The following is a 14,692-nucleotide window of genomic DNA, read 5'->3' as shown; positions in this document are numbered from 1 at the left end:
GTATGAATGCGCTGTTTAATCTAATTGCAATCAGCATATATGTGAGTTTGCAATTTGATATTTTTTGCTTGGCAGTGTTTCCTTCAGGTGAGAAAAATGTTTCAGATATTTCCAAGGTTAACTATTAAAACTGTGTTTCCTCTCTCTCTCTCTGTCTCTGTCTCTGTCTCTGTCTCTGTCTCTGTCTCTCTCTCTCTCTCTCTCTCTCGGTCAGAGGGCTTAAACTCAGCCTTCTGAGTAGCTAGGATTATAGGTGTGAGCTACCAGTATCCAGCTTTGTTTTTCTTCTCAACAGAAGGAAATAAATTGGGTGTGTGCGTGTGTGGGTACATGGACACACACACATGCTAGTACTGAGGCATGAATGTAGAGCCTGGGTGTTTACTGCTCCTTAACTTTTTCATTCAGGGCAGGCACTCTACTACTTGAGCCACTCCTCCACTTCTAGCCTTTTGCTGGTTAATTGGAGATGAAAGTCTTGGCTTTGTCTGTCTGAGCTGGCTTCAAACGTCAGCCCTCAGATCTCAGTCTCCCGTGTAGCTAGGAGTACAGGTATGAGCTAGTGGTACCTGGCAGGACAGATAACAGCACTTGGAAAGCAAGGCTGGAAAAGCAGAGGAGTCGCAGTGGTAGAAACTGAATGATGTGAGCTCTTCATCTTCATTATTTGGTTATTTTGTTTTCCTCTTCCCAGCTCCCTTGAATCATAGAGCCCCACCGGCATCACGAGGTCGAAGCAAAAGTAGAGACCGATTTTTTCAGTCCAGCCAAGAATTCAGTTCGACTGCTTATAAGCCCTGCACGCCCAGCCTGGGTGCCACGGGTTTTTCGCCTTCTCTCGAGGATGGTATTAATAATCTCGAGGAGGAGTTCGGCTGTCTGGGGCGTGAGGATCTGGCTCAGTCTTCCTCAGCCTCAGCTAAAGTTGCCAGTCTAGGAGGAGCGCCTCAAGCAGGAGGAAGCCAGACAGCATCAAAGGATAATGGTCCCGACGGCTTCTTTTACAGGAATCATTCCGATTCAACATCCAGCCAGGCTGTTTCTAGCTCTCTCCTTGGTTTTACAAAAACACCTGAAGCCATAACCTCCAGCAAGAGCTTGGGCATTGTTTCATCAGATCACGTGCATGTCAAAGGCAAGAGTGGAACTCAAGACATCCAGCAAGTCTTTCTTAAAAATAAGGCCAACGGAGTGGCTGCAGATCTAACTTCTCTAAGATCGGTCAGTTACAGAGCCGGGGCCATCAATGATCAAAGAGAAGTCACATTGTCTGGGAACCATCTGAACAATGGAAGTACTTTCTGGGATCTCCAGACCACTGGCAAAAAGACTGGTGATGATAAAGAACCAGGATTGACATTTTTGAATGGTAAATATGGAGCTACATACAACACACCGAAGAACCGACTCACTCACATTATGAAGTTACTAATGCAGATCAATTTTGTGTCACAGGTTTGGGCTTAAAAACAGCAGTCACTGGAGAAAAAGATGCATTCTATTTGAGAAGTAAGGGTCCACGAAGCCAGATCCCAGCCACCTCTGGGGAAGCCACTGCTTCTGCAGGAGTCAGCATGCTGTCCCAATCACCTCCACCTTCCTCCCTCAGAATTGGAGACTATGGGGCCCAAGGCTCCGCCCACACTCCTATGAACTCCACCAATGAGCTCTCAAGAAGGTCTACAGATACTGCCCAGAGTAAGTCCCCGAAAGAGGGATTCCCAAGTGTTGCTTCTGTAGCAGAGGAGAGAGAGAGGGAGAGAGAGGGGGGGGGCAGTTTCTTTAATCAGGCTAGAGTTAGAGGCTCATGGATAAAGGATGGTGGTGGTGAAGGGACCAAAGTATAAGGACAGAGAAGTACCAAACCATGGAACCACATAGAAGATATGGCTGGCTGCATTTACTAGAATTCAGATTAGCACAATCATAGTGTAAGACATCTGGACCTAGGGTCCATGTTTTGTTCTACGGACTGGCCCGCCTCATCAGTACACAGAAGGCTGAGAACTGGACCCTGGAAAGGCTGAAACAGATAAAGTAGGATATTGTCTAAGTTATGTCTAAGTTGCAGTCTTTTCCCCAAAGCAGTAAGGGAGCCAGTTATTCACTCTGCACCCAGACGCTGGGTTCATCTCCGTGATTGTAGTAACAAAATAGATGGACGTCTTATTTTCTGCATGTACCTATGGTAACCTTCCCTGTACTAAACTAAATAAATAGGCTTGCTCATGGGAATTGAATGAGCCTTGAACCTTGAGCTCTGGTCCCTGGGTGCTCTACTCTCTCTGTTCTCATTTCTTCCATTCCAGTGTCCTGTTGTGTTGTTCCAAGTTGCGGGAAGCAACAGGGAACCATTGTTTTTTCATGGTGAGACTAGGTTACCTTATTAAAAATTTTTTTTAAATGTGAAACACTTATGCTCTTGTTTTACAGATTCTATGTCTGGGATCTCAAGTCTCACATCTACAATGAATAATGCTGGCCCAAAGGAAATTTGTCTAGACCATCTGTATATGGGTTGTAAAGTGAATGGTAAGTGACAGAACTTCTGCTATGAGCACAGGTATGCTAATATTTGCTCAAGCATTTCTTGTCACTTCTTTTAGGGGAATACCCAGAGATGGAATTGGTAATTAGATATTTAATTGTGGGCAAACCATTTTCTGTAGTGGATGGGTCATTCTTCATCCTCACCTGCAGTGTACAAGGTTGCACATTTCTCCACATGCTTCCTAGCACCAAGGAGATAAGTAAGACACATCTCTGTTTCTGTCCCTGAGATGGGAAGCCATTTCCGGAGAGGATAAACATGGGAGGAAAGGCCATCCATAGGCTGGGGCCCAGATGGAATGAAAGGAGAAAAAGGAGAAAGCTACTTAGCACAGGCATATTCTCTCTGTCTCTGTCTCTGTGTCTCTGTGTCTGTCTCTCAATCTGTCTCTGTCTCTTTCTCTCTCTCTTTCTAACCCTCTCCTTACTTGTCCCTTTTCTTCCCTGCTCCTTTCTTTCTCTTCTGTCCCCTCCCTTCCTCCCTTTCCTTTCCTTTTCTCTTTCCTTATCTTCTCCCTCTTCCCTTTCTCCCCACCCCCACTTTCTTTCTCTTCAATGGCAGCCATTCTAATGGTAGGGATGGGTACTTAACTTATTTCTTTATCAGCCTCTGCTTAAACTGCCAGTCTGGGGCTTTCCCTGTAGTACCCTTTTGTGTTAAAGCAGTCATATACCTTTTGAACATTTCAAAGCAATGTAAACTTAACAGGACAGGGAAACAAAACATACCCAAACAGCTATTTTCCATATTGCTGTGTCAGGGGCCTCTTAATATCTACCTCATTTTTGAGTTTCATTTGATAGCCATCCCCCCCCCCCCCTCCCCGCCACGGCCACCCATGCTGCTCACACAAAGGGACATAAGCTAAGCAATGATGCAATCTTCTTCTTAAGGTTTCTGATTAGAGTGAGGCTTCACATCACCCAGCAGTAAAAAGAGCTGCATCCAGTTGGGTGCCAGTGGCTCAAGCCTGTCATCCTAGCTCTTCAGGAGGCTGAGATCTGAGGATTGCAGTTCAACGTCAGCCCAGGCAGGAAAGTCCGTGGGACACTATTCTCCAATAAACCACTCAGAAAACCGGAAGTGGTGGTGTGGCCATGTAGCCACAGAAGGGAAAGGTTGGCAGAGCGTGGAGAGCCAGCAGTGAAACTCGGTTGAATTTTGTCTACACCTGTAGACCTCCTGTCTCTCTTTCTAGGCAACTGCAACAAAATACACTTTCACCTGCCGTACCAGTGGCAGATTCTGATTTCCAACACCTGGAGGGACTTGCCGGCCATGGAGCAGATCGAGGAGGCCTACTGTGACCCTCAGAAGCACAAGTAAGTTCGTGACTGGCCTCTGGCTTAGGAAATTCAAGCATAGTGCTAGGCTTATGGTACATGGAGCCTGGCTAATGCCAGGAAATGCTGGCAATTTTGCTAAGGCAAATGAAATGGACAGTGATATGATTATGCATTCAGTTGATACCAGCTGTGTGTCCTGCAGAAAAACACAGGACAGAGGGCATTGCATTCATTTTAAGAGTTGTTAAAAATATTAAATGAGGCCAAGCTCAGTGGCTTAGGAATGGAGTTTGGGAGGATTGTGGTTTGAGGCCAACCCTAGCAAAAAGTCAGAAGACCCTATCTCTGTCAACAGCTGTGTGTGGGATGGTCTGTCTTTCATCCCAGCTATGTGGGAGGTGGAGTTGGGGAACTGGAGATAACAAGATACCTCATGTAAGTAGGGATTGTAGTCCAGGTTGGCCTGGGATAGAAGAGTCTATCTGAGAAATGGCAGAAGCAAAAACGATGGGGGAAGGCATGACTGAAGTGGTAGATACAGACAAGAATTCAAAGAATAGAAAGGAAAGGGGAAGAGTTACTAAGTGATTCAGAACAAATGAACCTTTGACTTAATTGCATTTTTTTGGGGGGGGGTTAGTCATGGGGCTTGAACTCTGGACCTCAGCTCTTCAGCTCAAGGCAAGCACTCTACCACTTGAGCCACAGTACCACTTCTGGCTTTTTCTGCTTATGAGGTGCTGAGAAAGCGAACTCAGAGCCTCATGCATGCGAGGCAAGCACTCTACCACTGAGCCACCTTCCCAGCCCCTAATTGCATAATTTTAAATTTTGAGCTGGAGTCGTGGCTCAAGTGGTAGAGTACCTGCTAAACAAGTGAAAGACCCTGAGTTGAAACCTCAGTATCACACTCCCCTTCCCCAAATAGAGAGCACATGATTTGGATAATTCTATATCCTAATGCAAGAATTTGTTGTCTATCCCTCCTTTCTTTCCCTCCGTCCTCCCTCCCCTCTTTACTTCTTCCTCTTCCCCTCCTTCTTTCCTTTCCTTTTCCTTTTCCCTTCCCTTCCTCCCTTCTTTTCCTCTCTTCCCCCTCCTTCTTTCCACTCCTCCTCTTTCAGCCTGAACCCACAGCCTTGCACTTAAAGTGCTATACCACTTGAACTATGACCCTGGCCCTTTGTATTTTGTTTTTGATTTTGTCAGGACTAGTCTAGCAATCATCCTAGTAATGCCTCCTAAGGAGCTGAATTACAGGCATTCTATTATACCCTGCTTCAACTTTATGTAGTTATATTCTTTATTATACATTAGCTAAGGGGATAGTTTGCATTTCTCCTTCAGGGATGGAATAGATGGTACTCACATGACTGTATTTATTGGTGATATGCAGGGATATGAGATGAATTCAAGTTTCACAGGGAAATTCCTTGGTGGTGGTGGGGACCTAAATGCTGAATTCCTCCTATGCAAAATACAGTAAACTTTGGGTAGAGATTCTGTGTTGCCAAGTGCTACCAGTAGAGGGCAGCATTGGATGTGCTCGCCTTTCTAGGATAACTATAGCTTGAACTCAGGGCCTTGCACTGTCCCTTGGCTTTTTCAAAACTCAAGGCTGATGCTCTACCATTTGAGCCACAGCTCCACTTCCAGTTTTTTGGGTGGTTAATTGGAGTTTTGAGTCTAATGGACTTTCCTGCCGAGGCTGTCTTTGAGCCATAATCCTTAGATAGGAGTCTTCTGAGTGGCTTGGATTACAGGTGTGAGTCTCGGGTGCTCAGCTGGCATCTATTCTTGATCCCAGTGAGCATCATCCTCCCTGTTCCCAATTTCCTATCTTTATTACAGCAGCAATTCCCAAACTTTTTCATCAAACTCTTTTTTTTTTTTTATTTCTGTCTTGTTTGGTTTTGTTTGTGAGGTAACTAGAGGTATAGTCTGTAGCCTGGTTGTCCTTGATTTAAGATCCTCCTGTCTGGGCCTCTGGAATGCTAATGTTTACAGATGTGTACCACCATGCTAGCTTTTCTTCAACATTCTTAAACTGTACTATGATCCCAATGTCTTCCTACTTCTGTGAATTATAGGTCTTGTATTAAAAATTAAACTGTGGCTCGCACCTGTAATCCTTGACTTAAAGCCAGCGGGGGAAGGTGGGAGAAGGGGGGAAGGCAGGGTGGGAAAATTGTGAAACCTCTATCTCAACTAATAAAAGCTGAATGTGGTTACGTACACTGTCATTTGAGCTACATGGAAAACATGAATAGGAGTATCACAGTCCAGGCTAGTTTAGGAATAAAGGGGAGTCACTATTCAAAAAAATAACTGAGGTAGAGTGCTAGCCTTGAGCTAAAGAAGCTCAGGGACAGTGCCCAGGCCCTGAGTTCAAGCCTCAGGTCTGACAAAAACAAAACAAAAATGAAAGGGTGAGTGTTGTGACTCAAGTACTGCAGAACTAGGCTGAGTTCAAGCCCTATCACATACAAAAAAAAAAAAAAAAAAAGAGGATGGGAGCAAAGACAGAAAATGTAAACGTCTTTTTCAGCCTTAAATTTTAATTCTGGGCCTGGGAATGTGGCTTATTAGTAGAGCGCTTGCTGAGCATGCGTGAAGCCCTGGGTTCCTTTCCTCAGTACCACACAAACAGAAAAAGCCACAAGTGGAGCTATGGCTCAAGTGGTAGAGTGCCAGCCTTGAGCAAAAGAAGCTCAGAGACAGTGACTAAGCCCTGAGTTCAAGCCCCAGGACTGGCAAAACAAAACAAAAACAAAACACAAAAAACAAAAAACTAGTTCCTCGAACTTCTGTGCTCTCATTAGAGGACAGCAGAATATAAGAAAGTGGGGGGATGGGGCTGGGAAGGTGGCTCAGTGGTAGAGCGCTTGCCTTGAGCTGAAGAGCTGAGGGACAGCGCCCAGGCCCAGAGTTAAGGCCCCACGACCGGACCCCCCCCCCAAAAAAGGAAAGAAAGTGGGGGGGGGCTGGGAAGGTGGCTTATTAGTAGAGTGCTTGCCTTGCATGCCTGAGGCCCTGGGTTCGATTCCTCAGCACCACATAAGCAAAAAGAAAAAAGCCAGAAGTGGCGCTGTGGCTCAAGTGGTAGAGTGCTAGCCTTGAGCTGAAGAGCTGAGGGACAGCGCCCAGGCCCAGAATTCAGGCCCCACGACTGGACTCCCCCCCCCCCAAAAAAAAAAAAAGTGGGTCCTGAAGGGGCCCAGGGAACCTTTCATTACCTTCTTCTTCCTTCTCAGAATTTCAATAGGGAACCGTGAAATCGATTTCAAGAAGATGATTTGTGATTTTCATCCCATCCGACGCCTCTCCACCCCTTCCGCTGCCGTCCCAGAGCTGGCCAATGCTGTCTTCACCACCAAATGGCTTTGGTATTGGAAGCACAAATCTGGTAAATGGATTCAGTACGGAGCAGAGGTGAGTGCCAGTCCTACTGAAAAAGGCCCTTTCGTACACGTGCCAACATTAAAATCCCAAGCAACTACTAACGTAATATTTGGAGTCAATATTCCTCCCCATGGGAAGTGCACATGGAGGAAAGCACATATTTGTCTCTTCCCATCTACTCCAGTAGGCCTGGGAAACAAATGGATGACTTGCCTTTGTGTGTGCGTATGTGTGTGCATGCTGGTACTGGTGTTTGAACTCAGGCCGAGAAACTGTCTCATAGTGTTTTCATTCAGATCTCAGCCTCCTGAGTAGCTAGGATTACAGGCATGAGCCACTGATGACCAGTTCGGATACTTTTTTTTAATTGGTTGGTTGTGGGACTTGAACTCTGGGCCTGGGCGCTGTCCCTCAGCTCTTCAGCTCAAGGCGAGTACTCTACCACTTGAGCCACAGTGCCACGTCTGGTTTTCTGGTGGTTAATTAGAGATAAGAGTCTCATGGACTTTCCTGGCCTGGCTGGCTTTGAACTGTGATCCTCAGATCTCAGCCTCCTGAGTAGCTAGGATTACAGGCACAAGTCACTGGCGCCCAGTGATGTGTGTGTGTGTGTGTGTGTGTGTGTGTGTGTGTGTGTGTGTGTGTGTGTGTGTGTGTGTGACTGGCGCCCAGTGATGTGTGTGTGTGTGTGTGTGTGTGTGTGTGTGTGTGTGTGTGTGTGTGTGTGTGTGTGTGTGTGTGTGTGTGTGTGTGTGTGTGTGTCCTAGGACTTGAACTCAGGTCTCAGAGTTCTGAGTGGGGAACCTATATACCTTCACTAACAAAAATAGGTGCATGTGCTCCCTCCGGGAAGCCCCTCACAGCCTGGCTTGGGAAGTGAAACACACTCTTCAAATCCTTCGGCTGAAATAAAACTACAAACTAGCACAGGAGAGATTGCCTAGACGCCAATCCTGAAGTCTTCATCTTTTTTCTTTCTGTTTAATTTAACTGAACTAGTATGACAACCAACCCAGTTCAGACATCGACTCTTCCTACCTGGAGTCCTTTTATCTGTCCTGTCCCAGGGGAGTTGTGCCATTTCAGGAGGGTTCGAGGAACTTCGAGCTGAGTTTCCAAGGTGAGTTATATGTCCTTGGAAACCAGAACATCTTGCACCTGTGAGAGAGGGAACAGTTGAGAAACATAGCCTCACTCAGGGTCGTGGCCACGCCAGGGTAAAGGTTTTGTGTGGGTGTGTGGGTGTGTGGGGTGTATCTGCACGCGCATGCAGGCACAAACTAGGACCTGAGAGCTGTCCCTGAGATTTAGCTGCTCCGTGCTGACACTTTACCACTTGAGCCACAGCTCTACTTCTGACTTTTTGCTGGTTAATTGGAGATAGAGTCTCATGGACTTTCCTGCCACAACTGGCTTTGAACCAGTCTTCAGATCTCTACTTCCTGAGTAGCTAGGATTATAGGCATGAACCACTTCCACCTAGCTTAGGTGGATTTTTGTTGTTGCTGATTGTCGGTTATGGGGCTTGAACTCTTGGCCTGGGTGATGTCCCTCAGTTCTTCAGCTCAAGGTTAGTGCTCTACCACTTAAGCCACAGCGCCACCTCTGGTTTTCTGAGTGGTTTATTGGGGATGAGTTTCACGAGGGCTGGGAAGGTAGGTCATTGGTAGAGCGCTTGCCTTGCATGCATGAGGCCCTGGGTTCCATTCCTCAGCACCACATGAAAAAGGCCTCATGACCAACAAAAAAAGTCTCACCGCCTTTCCTGCCTGGGCTGGCTTTGAACCATGATCCTCAGATCTCAGCCTCCTGAGTACTGGGATTATAGGCATGAGCCACCAGTGCCAAACTTTGTTTTGTTTTTGTTTCATTTTTTTTTAATCTTCAAGAAGGCTACCAGGTAGTTCCAACCCATGATCACTTCTGTCTGCTTCAAAGCAGCTTAAGTAGTTGCTGTTTGTTATGAGTTATGAGTGCCTTAATTCTCCTCTTTCTCTGACTTCCATGTACAGATTTGGTTAATTTCTAAATGTACTTTCACCACTTGATAGCAGGATCATTTAATTAGGGCAACTAAGGATCTAATTTTTTTCTTTTTTTAATTGGTCATGGGGCTTGAACTTGGCCTGGGTGCTGTCCCTCAGCTCTTCAGCTCAAGGCAAATGCTTTACCACTTGAGCTACAGCACCACTTCCAGTTTTCTGGTGGTTAATTGAAGATAAGAGTCTCATGGACTTTCCTGCCCAGGTTGGCTTTGAATCATGATCCTCAGATCTCTGCCTCCTGAGTAGCTAGGATTACAGGTGTGAGCAGCAGTCCTGGAGAGCAATTGTGCAAATAGCTTCTAAAAAAGGAGCTATCTATCTGTCCAGTCCTGTGGCTTGAACTCAGGGTCTGGGCACTGATCCTGAGCTTCTCTGGCTCAAGGCTAGCACTCTACCACTTGAGCCACAGCACCACTTCTGGCTTTTTCTGTTCATGCAGTACTGAGGAATCAAACCCAGGGCTTCATGCATGCTAGGCTAGCACTCTCCCTCTAAGCCACATTCCCAGCCCCATTTTTATTTTTTTAAGGCTAGTTTTTGGCTTTTGTTTCTTAAGGGATGATTCAGACAAACATTGCTTCCAAGACGCAGAAGGATGTCGTCCGAAGGCCGGTGTTTGTTTCTTCGCGGGATGTGGAGCAGATCAAAGCAAGGGCAGTGTAAGTGTTCTGAAGTGCTCTTAGAACACCTGCAGATGTGTGCAATGTTCTCAGCCTCCTCATCAAGTGCCTCTGGCATCTAGCTCATCCTGTGTTCTTGGAAAGCTGCTTACATTCCACTGTAATTTTTCCTTTTTGTTTTTGTGTTTTATTTTTTTAGTCCTGGGGCTTGAACTCAGAGCCTGGGCACTGTCCTGAGCTTCTTTTGCTCAAGGTGAGCACTCTACCACTTGAGCCACAGTGCCACTGCTGGCTTTTTCTTTATGTGGTACTGAGGAATCAAACCCAGGTCTTCGTGCATGCTAGTCAAGCACTCTACCACGAAGCGCCCAGGTCCATGACCAACCAAAAAAAAAAAGGACTACATTGCTTATGAACATTTTTGGAGTGGGATTTCTCCCCCTCCCCAGATGACTGAAGTATGATTATGCCAGAATCAGCCCCCGCCCCAGCTGCCAATCACGCCAGGCCGCAGGGGTCAAAGGGCAGCTTGGTGGGGGTGGGCCACCGGATATAGGGAGGAGGGGGTTCCCGAGAGGGGGAGAAGGGAGAGAGGGACGCCGTCCCTGCAGCAGATCAGTGCCCAGGCTCTCCTCAGGCCTGCAGAGAGGTCCAGGGAGACCCGGGCCAGAACAGAGGCCCAGGCCGGCGGATAGGCCTGAGGACGCCCACACAGGGCCAAGAGGAAGAGGTGCAGGGCCGAGGAGGCCTATGCTGGGCCCAGAGGCCGGCGGAGAAGCTCGCTGAGAGGCCAAGAGGCCTGTGAAGAGCCAAAAGGCCTGAGAGGTAGAGAGGCCCGTGGAGAGCGGAGAGGCCTGCGGAGAGTGGGAGAGGAAACCGGAAATGGTGCTGTGGATCAAGTAGTCTCCAGCTCGCTTGAGCTGAAGAGCTCAGGGACAGCGCCTAGGCCCAGAGTTCAAGCCCCATGATGGACAAAGAAAGTTGGGGAGACTCAGCTAATGGCTGTATGCTCTGTTGAATGCCTGCGGTCCACAATGACCTGGGGAAGCACAAGGAGGAAGATGACAACTCAGGCCAGCCAGGGTAAAAACCAAACACTGCCTCATAAATAACCCCTGGAGAAAGGGCTGAGCAGTGGCTTGGTGGTAGAGTGCCTGCCTGCCTACCAAGCACAGGCCCCGAGTTCAAGCCACAGCACCTCCAAAGGAAAGGGAAAACAGACTATTTTCCTTAATGCATTTGTTTTTTAAGTGTTATAGGCAGACGCTTTAGACCACACCTGAAAAATAGAGAAAAAGACAGGTTGACTTGGCTAATAGGTACAGCCCTGTATTTAAACTCCTATACTGCTAAAAATCCACAGAAAAAGGTAATAGGGTGGGGGAGGGAATTTAGGAGAAAAATGACAGAAGGGGCCGGACGCCACTGGCTCACACCTGTAATCCTAGCTACTCAGGAGGCTGAGACCTGAGGATCACATTTCAAAGCCAGCCCAGGCAGGAAAGTCCACCAGACTCTTTTTTTTTTGTCGGTCGTGGGGCTTGAACTCTGGGCCTGGGCGCTGTCCCTCAGCTCTTCAGCTCAAGGCGAGCGCTCTACCACTTGAGCTACAGCGCCACTTCCGGTTTTCTGGTGGTTTATTGGAGATAGGAGTCTCATGGTCTCTCCTGCCCGGGCTGGCTTTGAACCGCAATTCTCAGATCTCAGCCTCCTGAGTAGCTAGGATTACAGGCGTGAGCCACCAGCGCCCGGCCCACGAGACTCTTATCTCCAATGAACCACTAAGAAGACCGGAAGTGGCGCTGTGGCTCAAGTGGTAGAACACTTGCCTTGAGCTGAAGAGCTGAGAGACAAGCGCCCAGGCCCAGAGTTCAAGCCCCACAACTGGCCCCCCCCCCCACAAAAAAAAGAAGGAAGGGGCTAACAAATTTGACAAGAAATGTACTTATTATCTTATGTAACTGTTAACCCCTCTGTAATCACCTTAACATAAAAAGAATTGCTATGATGTCAAATTTTAAGTATCAACCAGTGTAGAGAATTGTATAATAAACTGCTGTGTACCCAACACGTTTCTTCAGTGCTAGTTTTTTTACCATCTTGTTTCATCCACTTTTATAATTTCCAATTTTTTATTTCAGTGGAATATTTTCTCCTGCCCTCCCTGCCTCCCCCCCTACTCCTCCCCCTTTTTTTTTTGGTAGTCATGGGTCCTGAACTCAGGGTCTGGGCGCTGTCCCTCAGCTCTTCAGCTCAAGGCTAGCACTCTACCTCTTGAGCCATAGCGCCACTTCTGGCCTTTTCTGCTTATGTGGTGCTGAGGAATCCAACCCAGTGCCTCATGCATGCAAGGCAAACACTCTACCACTGAACCACCTTCCCAGCCCTTTTTTTTGGTACCAGTATCAGGGCTTAAACTCAGGGGTTTTTACTCTGCTTTTTTACTCATGGCTTGTGCTTTACCACTTGAGTCATGCCTCCATTTTATTGACCAATTGGAGATGGAGTCTCGATTTTTCTGCTTGAACTGGCTTCAAATCTCAACCCTCAGGTCTCAGGCTTCTAAGTAGCTAGGGTTACAGGCATGAACCATGGGTGCTCATCCTCACTGGAGTTGTTGTTTTTTTTTTTTTTAATATAATTTTATGGTTAAGGTATTGAACAAAAGGGTTAACATTTTATAAGTCAGGTAATTAGAATTTCTTTGAACAATGTCACCCCTTCCTTTACTTTCCCTTAACTTCTCCCTTCCATCCTTGCCCATAAGTTACATTGTTCCTTTCCCACATTAGTGTATACTGAATACCATGATTGCATTTGTTCACCCTCCTTCCCTTTCTGTACCTCCAAAAATAAAAAAAAAAATAAAAAACAGCATCACCACCAACAAAAAGCCATGTTTCTATTTCTTGACATTAGTTTTAATACAATAGTATTTTAAATGTTAGAGCAGTTACACATTTGGGTTCCTCCACTTTAGAGTGCTATGTAGGTCATCACGTCCAGTTATATTTTAGCTCTAATTTACACATATGAGAGAAACCTGTGCTGTTTGTCTCTCTGAGCTTGGCTTACCTCACTTAACATGGTTTGTTCTAGGTCTAGCCATAGTCCTTCAAATGACAGTCTCTTTCTAATGGATGAGTAAAATGTAATTGTGTGTATATACTACATTTTATTGATCTACTCATCAAATCTAGGGCATATGGGCTGTTTCCATAACTTGGCTATTATGAATAGTGTAGCAGTGAACATGGATGTGCCAGTGACTGTATTGTATCCTGACTTGTGATGTTCTGGGTAGATGCCCAGGAGTAGGACTGGTCATAGAGAAGGTCTATGTTTAGTTTTTTTTTAGGAATCTCCAGACCGCTGTCCAGAATGGTTTGCATTCCCACCAACAGTGCAATAGGATTCCTCTTTCCCACATCTCTGCCAACATTTGTTCAAATTCTTGGTGTTGGCTAATCCATCTGGGGTGAGATGGAACCTCAGGGTTGTTTTGATTTGCATTTATGGCCAGGGATGATGAGCATTCCTCATGTGTCTATTTGCAGTCTTCTGAGAAGTCTCTTTTAAACTCCTTTGGCCATTTATTGTTTGGTTTATTAGTTTTTTGGGGGAGGACAGGGTTTAATTTCTTGAATTCCTTGTATATTTTGGATACTAGGCCTTTGTCTGATGTATTGCAAGTAAAGATCTTTTCCTTGTCTGTTGGCTATCTTTCTAGTTTAGTAACTAGGTCCTTTGCTATGCAAAAACTATTTTGATGTCATCCCATTTGTCAAGTCTCTCTCCTATTTGCTTTGCTCCAGGACTCTTTAAAAATTTTTGTACCTATGCCTATTAATTCTAATCTTTCTCCTACTCCCTCTTGCAGTAGTTTCAGAGTTTCAGGTCTGACATTGAGGTCTTTGATCCACTCCGAGCTGATACTGGTACAACAGTATCCAATTTTATCCAACAGCTGTCCATCTGATCTTAATTTTCAACATATGAATGTCCAGTTTTTCCAACAGCAATTACTGAAGAGGCTATCTTTTTTCCACAGTGTATCTTGTCTCCCCTGCCAAATATAATAAATAACTGGAGGTATATGGCTTTATTTCTGGATCTTCTGGTTGATCTTTGGACCTGTTTTGGTGCAATACCAAGCTATTTTTGTTATTACAGTTCTGTAGTAGAGCTTGAGGTCTGGGATTGTAATGCTACCAGCATTGCTGTTTTTTGCCTAGAATTGCTTCTGCTATTTGAGGTCTTTTGTTGTTCCATATCAATTTTTGGATTGTTTTCTCTGTCTCGTTGAAGAATGTCATTGGGATTTTGATGGGGATTGTGTTAAATTTGTACATTGCCTTTGGTAGTATGGCCATTTTCATAATATTAATTCCACCTATCCATGAGCATGGAAGGTCTTTCCATTTCCTGATGTCATCTTCAATTCTTTCTTCAGATTTTTAGTTTTCACGATAAAGATCTTTGGCTTCCTTAGTTAGGTTTATTCCTAATTTTTTTTTGAAGGTATTGCAAATGGCATTGTTTTTCTGATTTCCCTCTCTGCCTGTACATGGTTGGTGTACAGAAAGGCTGCTGATTTTTGTGGGTTGATTTTTTTTTTTTTTTTTTGGGTCCAGTCATGGGGCCTGAACTTTGGGCCTGGGCGCTGTCCCCCAGCTCTTCAGCTTAAGGCTAGCACTCTACCACTTGAGCCACAGCGCCACTTCCGGCTTTTTTCTTTTTGCTTATGTGGTGCTGAGGAATCGAACCCAGGGCCTCTGGCATGCAAGG

The 14,692-nt window shown here is 45.9% G+C and overlaps 1 protein-coding gene across 1 annotated transcript in view; it reads left to right on the top strand.

Annotated features, from left to right (window-relative positions):
* Positions 1-14,692, top strand: part of Zc3hav1 (zinc finger CCCH-type containing, antiviral 1) — a 57,650-nt gene that overhangs the window by 30,505 nt on the left and 12,453 nt on the right. The window contains exons 4-10 of the mRNA XM_069996878.1: positions 695-1,369; positions 1,456-1,698; positions 2,434-2,532; positions 3,750-3,873; positions 7,092-7,269; positions 8,239-8,359; positions 9,841-9,943. Of these exons, the coding sequence (XP_069852979.1) occupies positions 695-1,369; positions 1,456-1,698; positions 2,434-2,532; positions 3,750-3,873; positions 7,092-7,269; positions 8,239-8,359; positions 9,841-9,943 (1,543 nt within the window). The remainder of the gene's footprint in view (positions 1-694; positions 1,370-1,455; positions 1,699-2,433; positions 2,533-3,749; positions 3,874-7,091; positions 7,270-8,238; positions 8,360-9,840; positions 9,944-14,692) is intronic.

This window comes from Dipodomys merriami, unplaced genomic scaffold (assembly GCF_024711535.1).
Source record: "Dipodomys merriami isolate MVZ:Mamm:240054 unplaced genomic scaffold, mDipMer1.0.p SCAF_5, whole genome shotgun sequence".
NCBI lineage: Eukaryota > Metazoa > Chordata > Mammalia > Rodentia > Heteromyidae > Dipodomys > Dipodomys merriami.
This window is presented reverse-complemented; position numbering and strand designations above follow the sequence as displayed.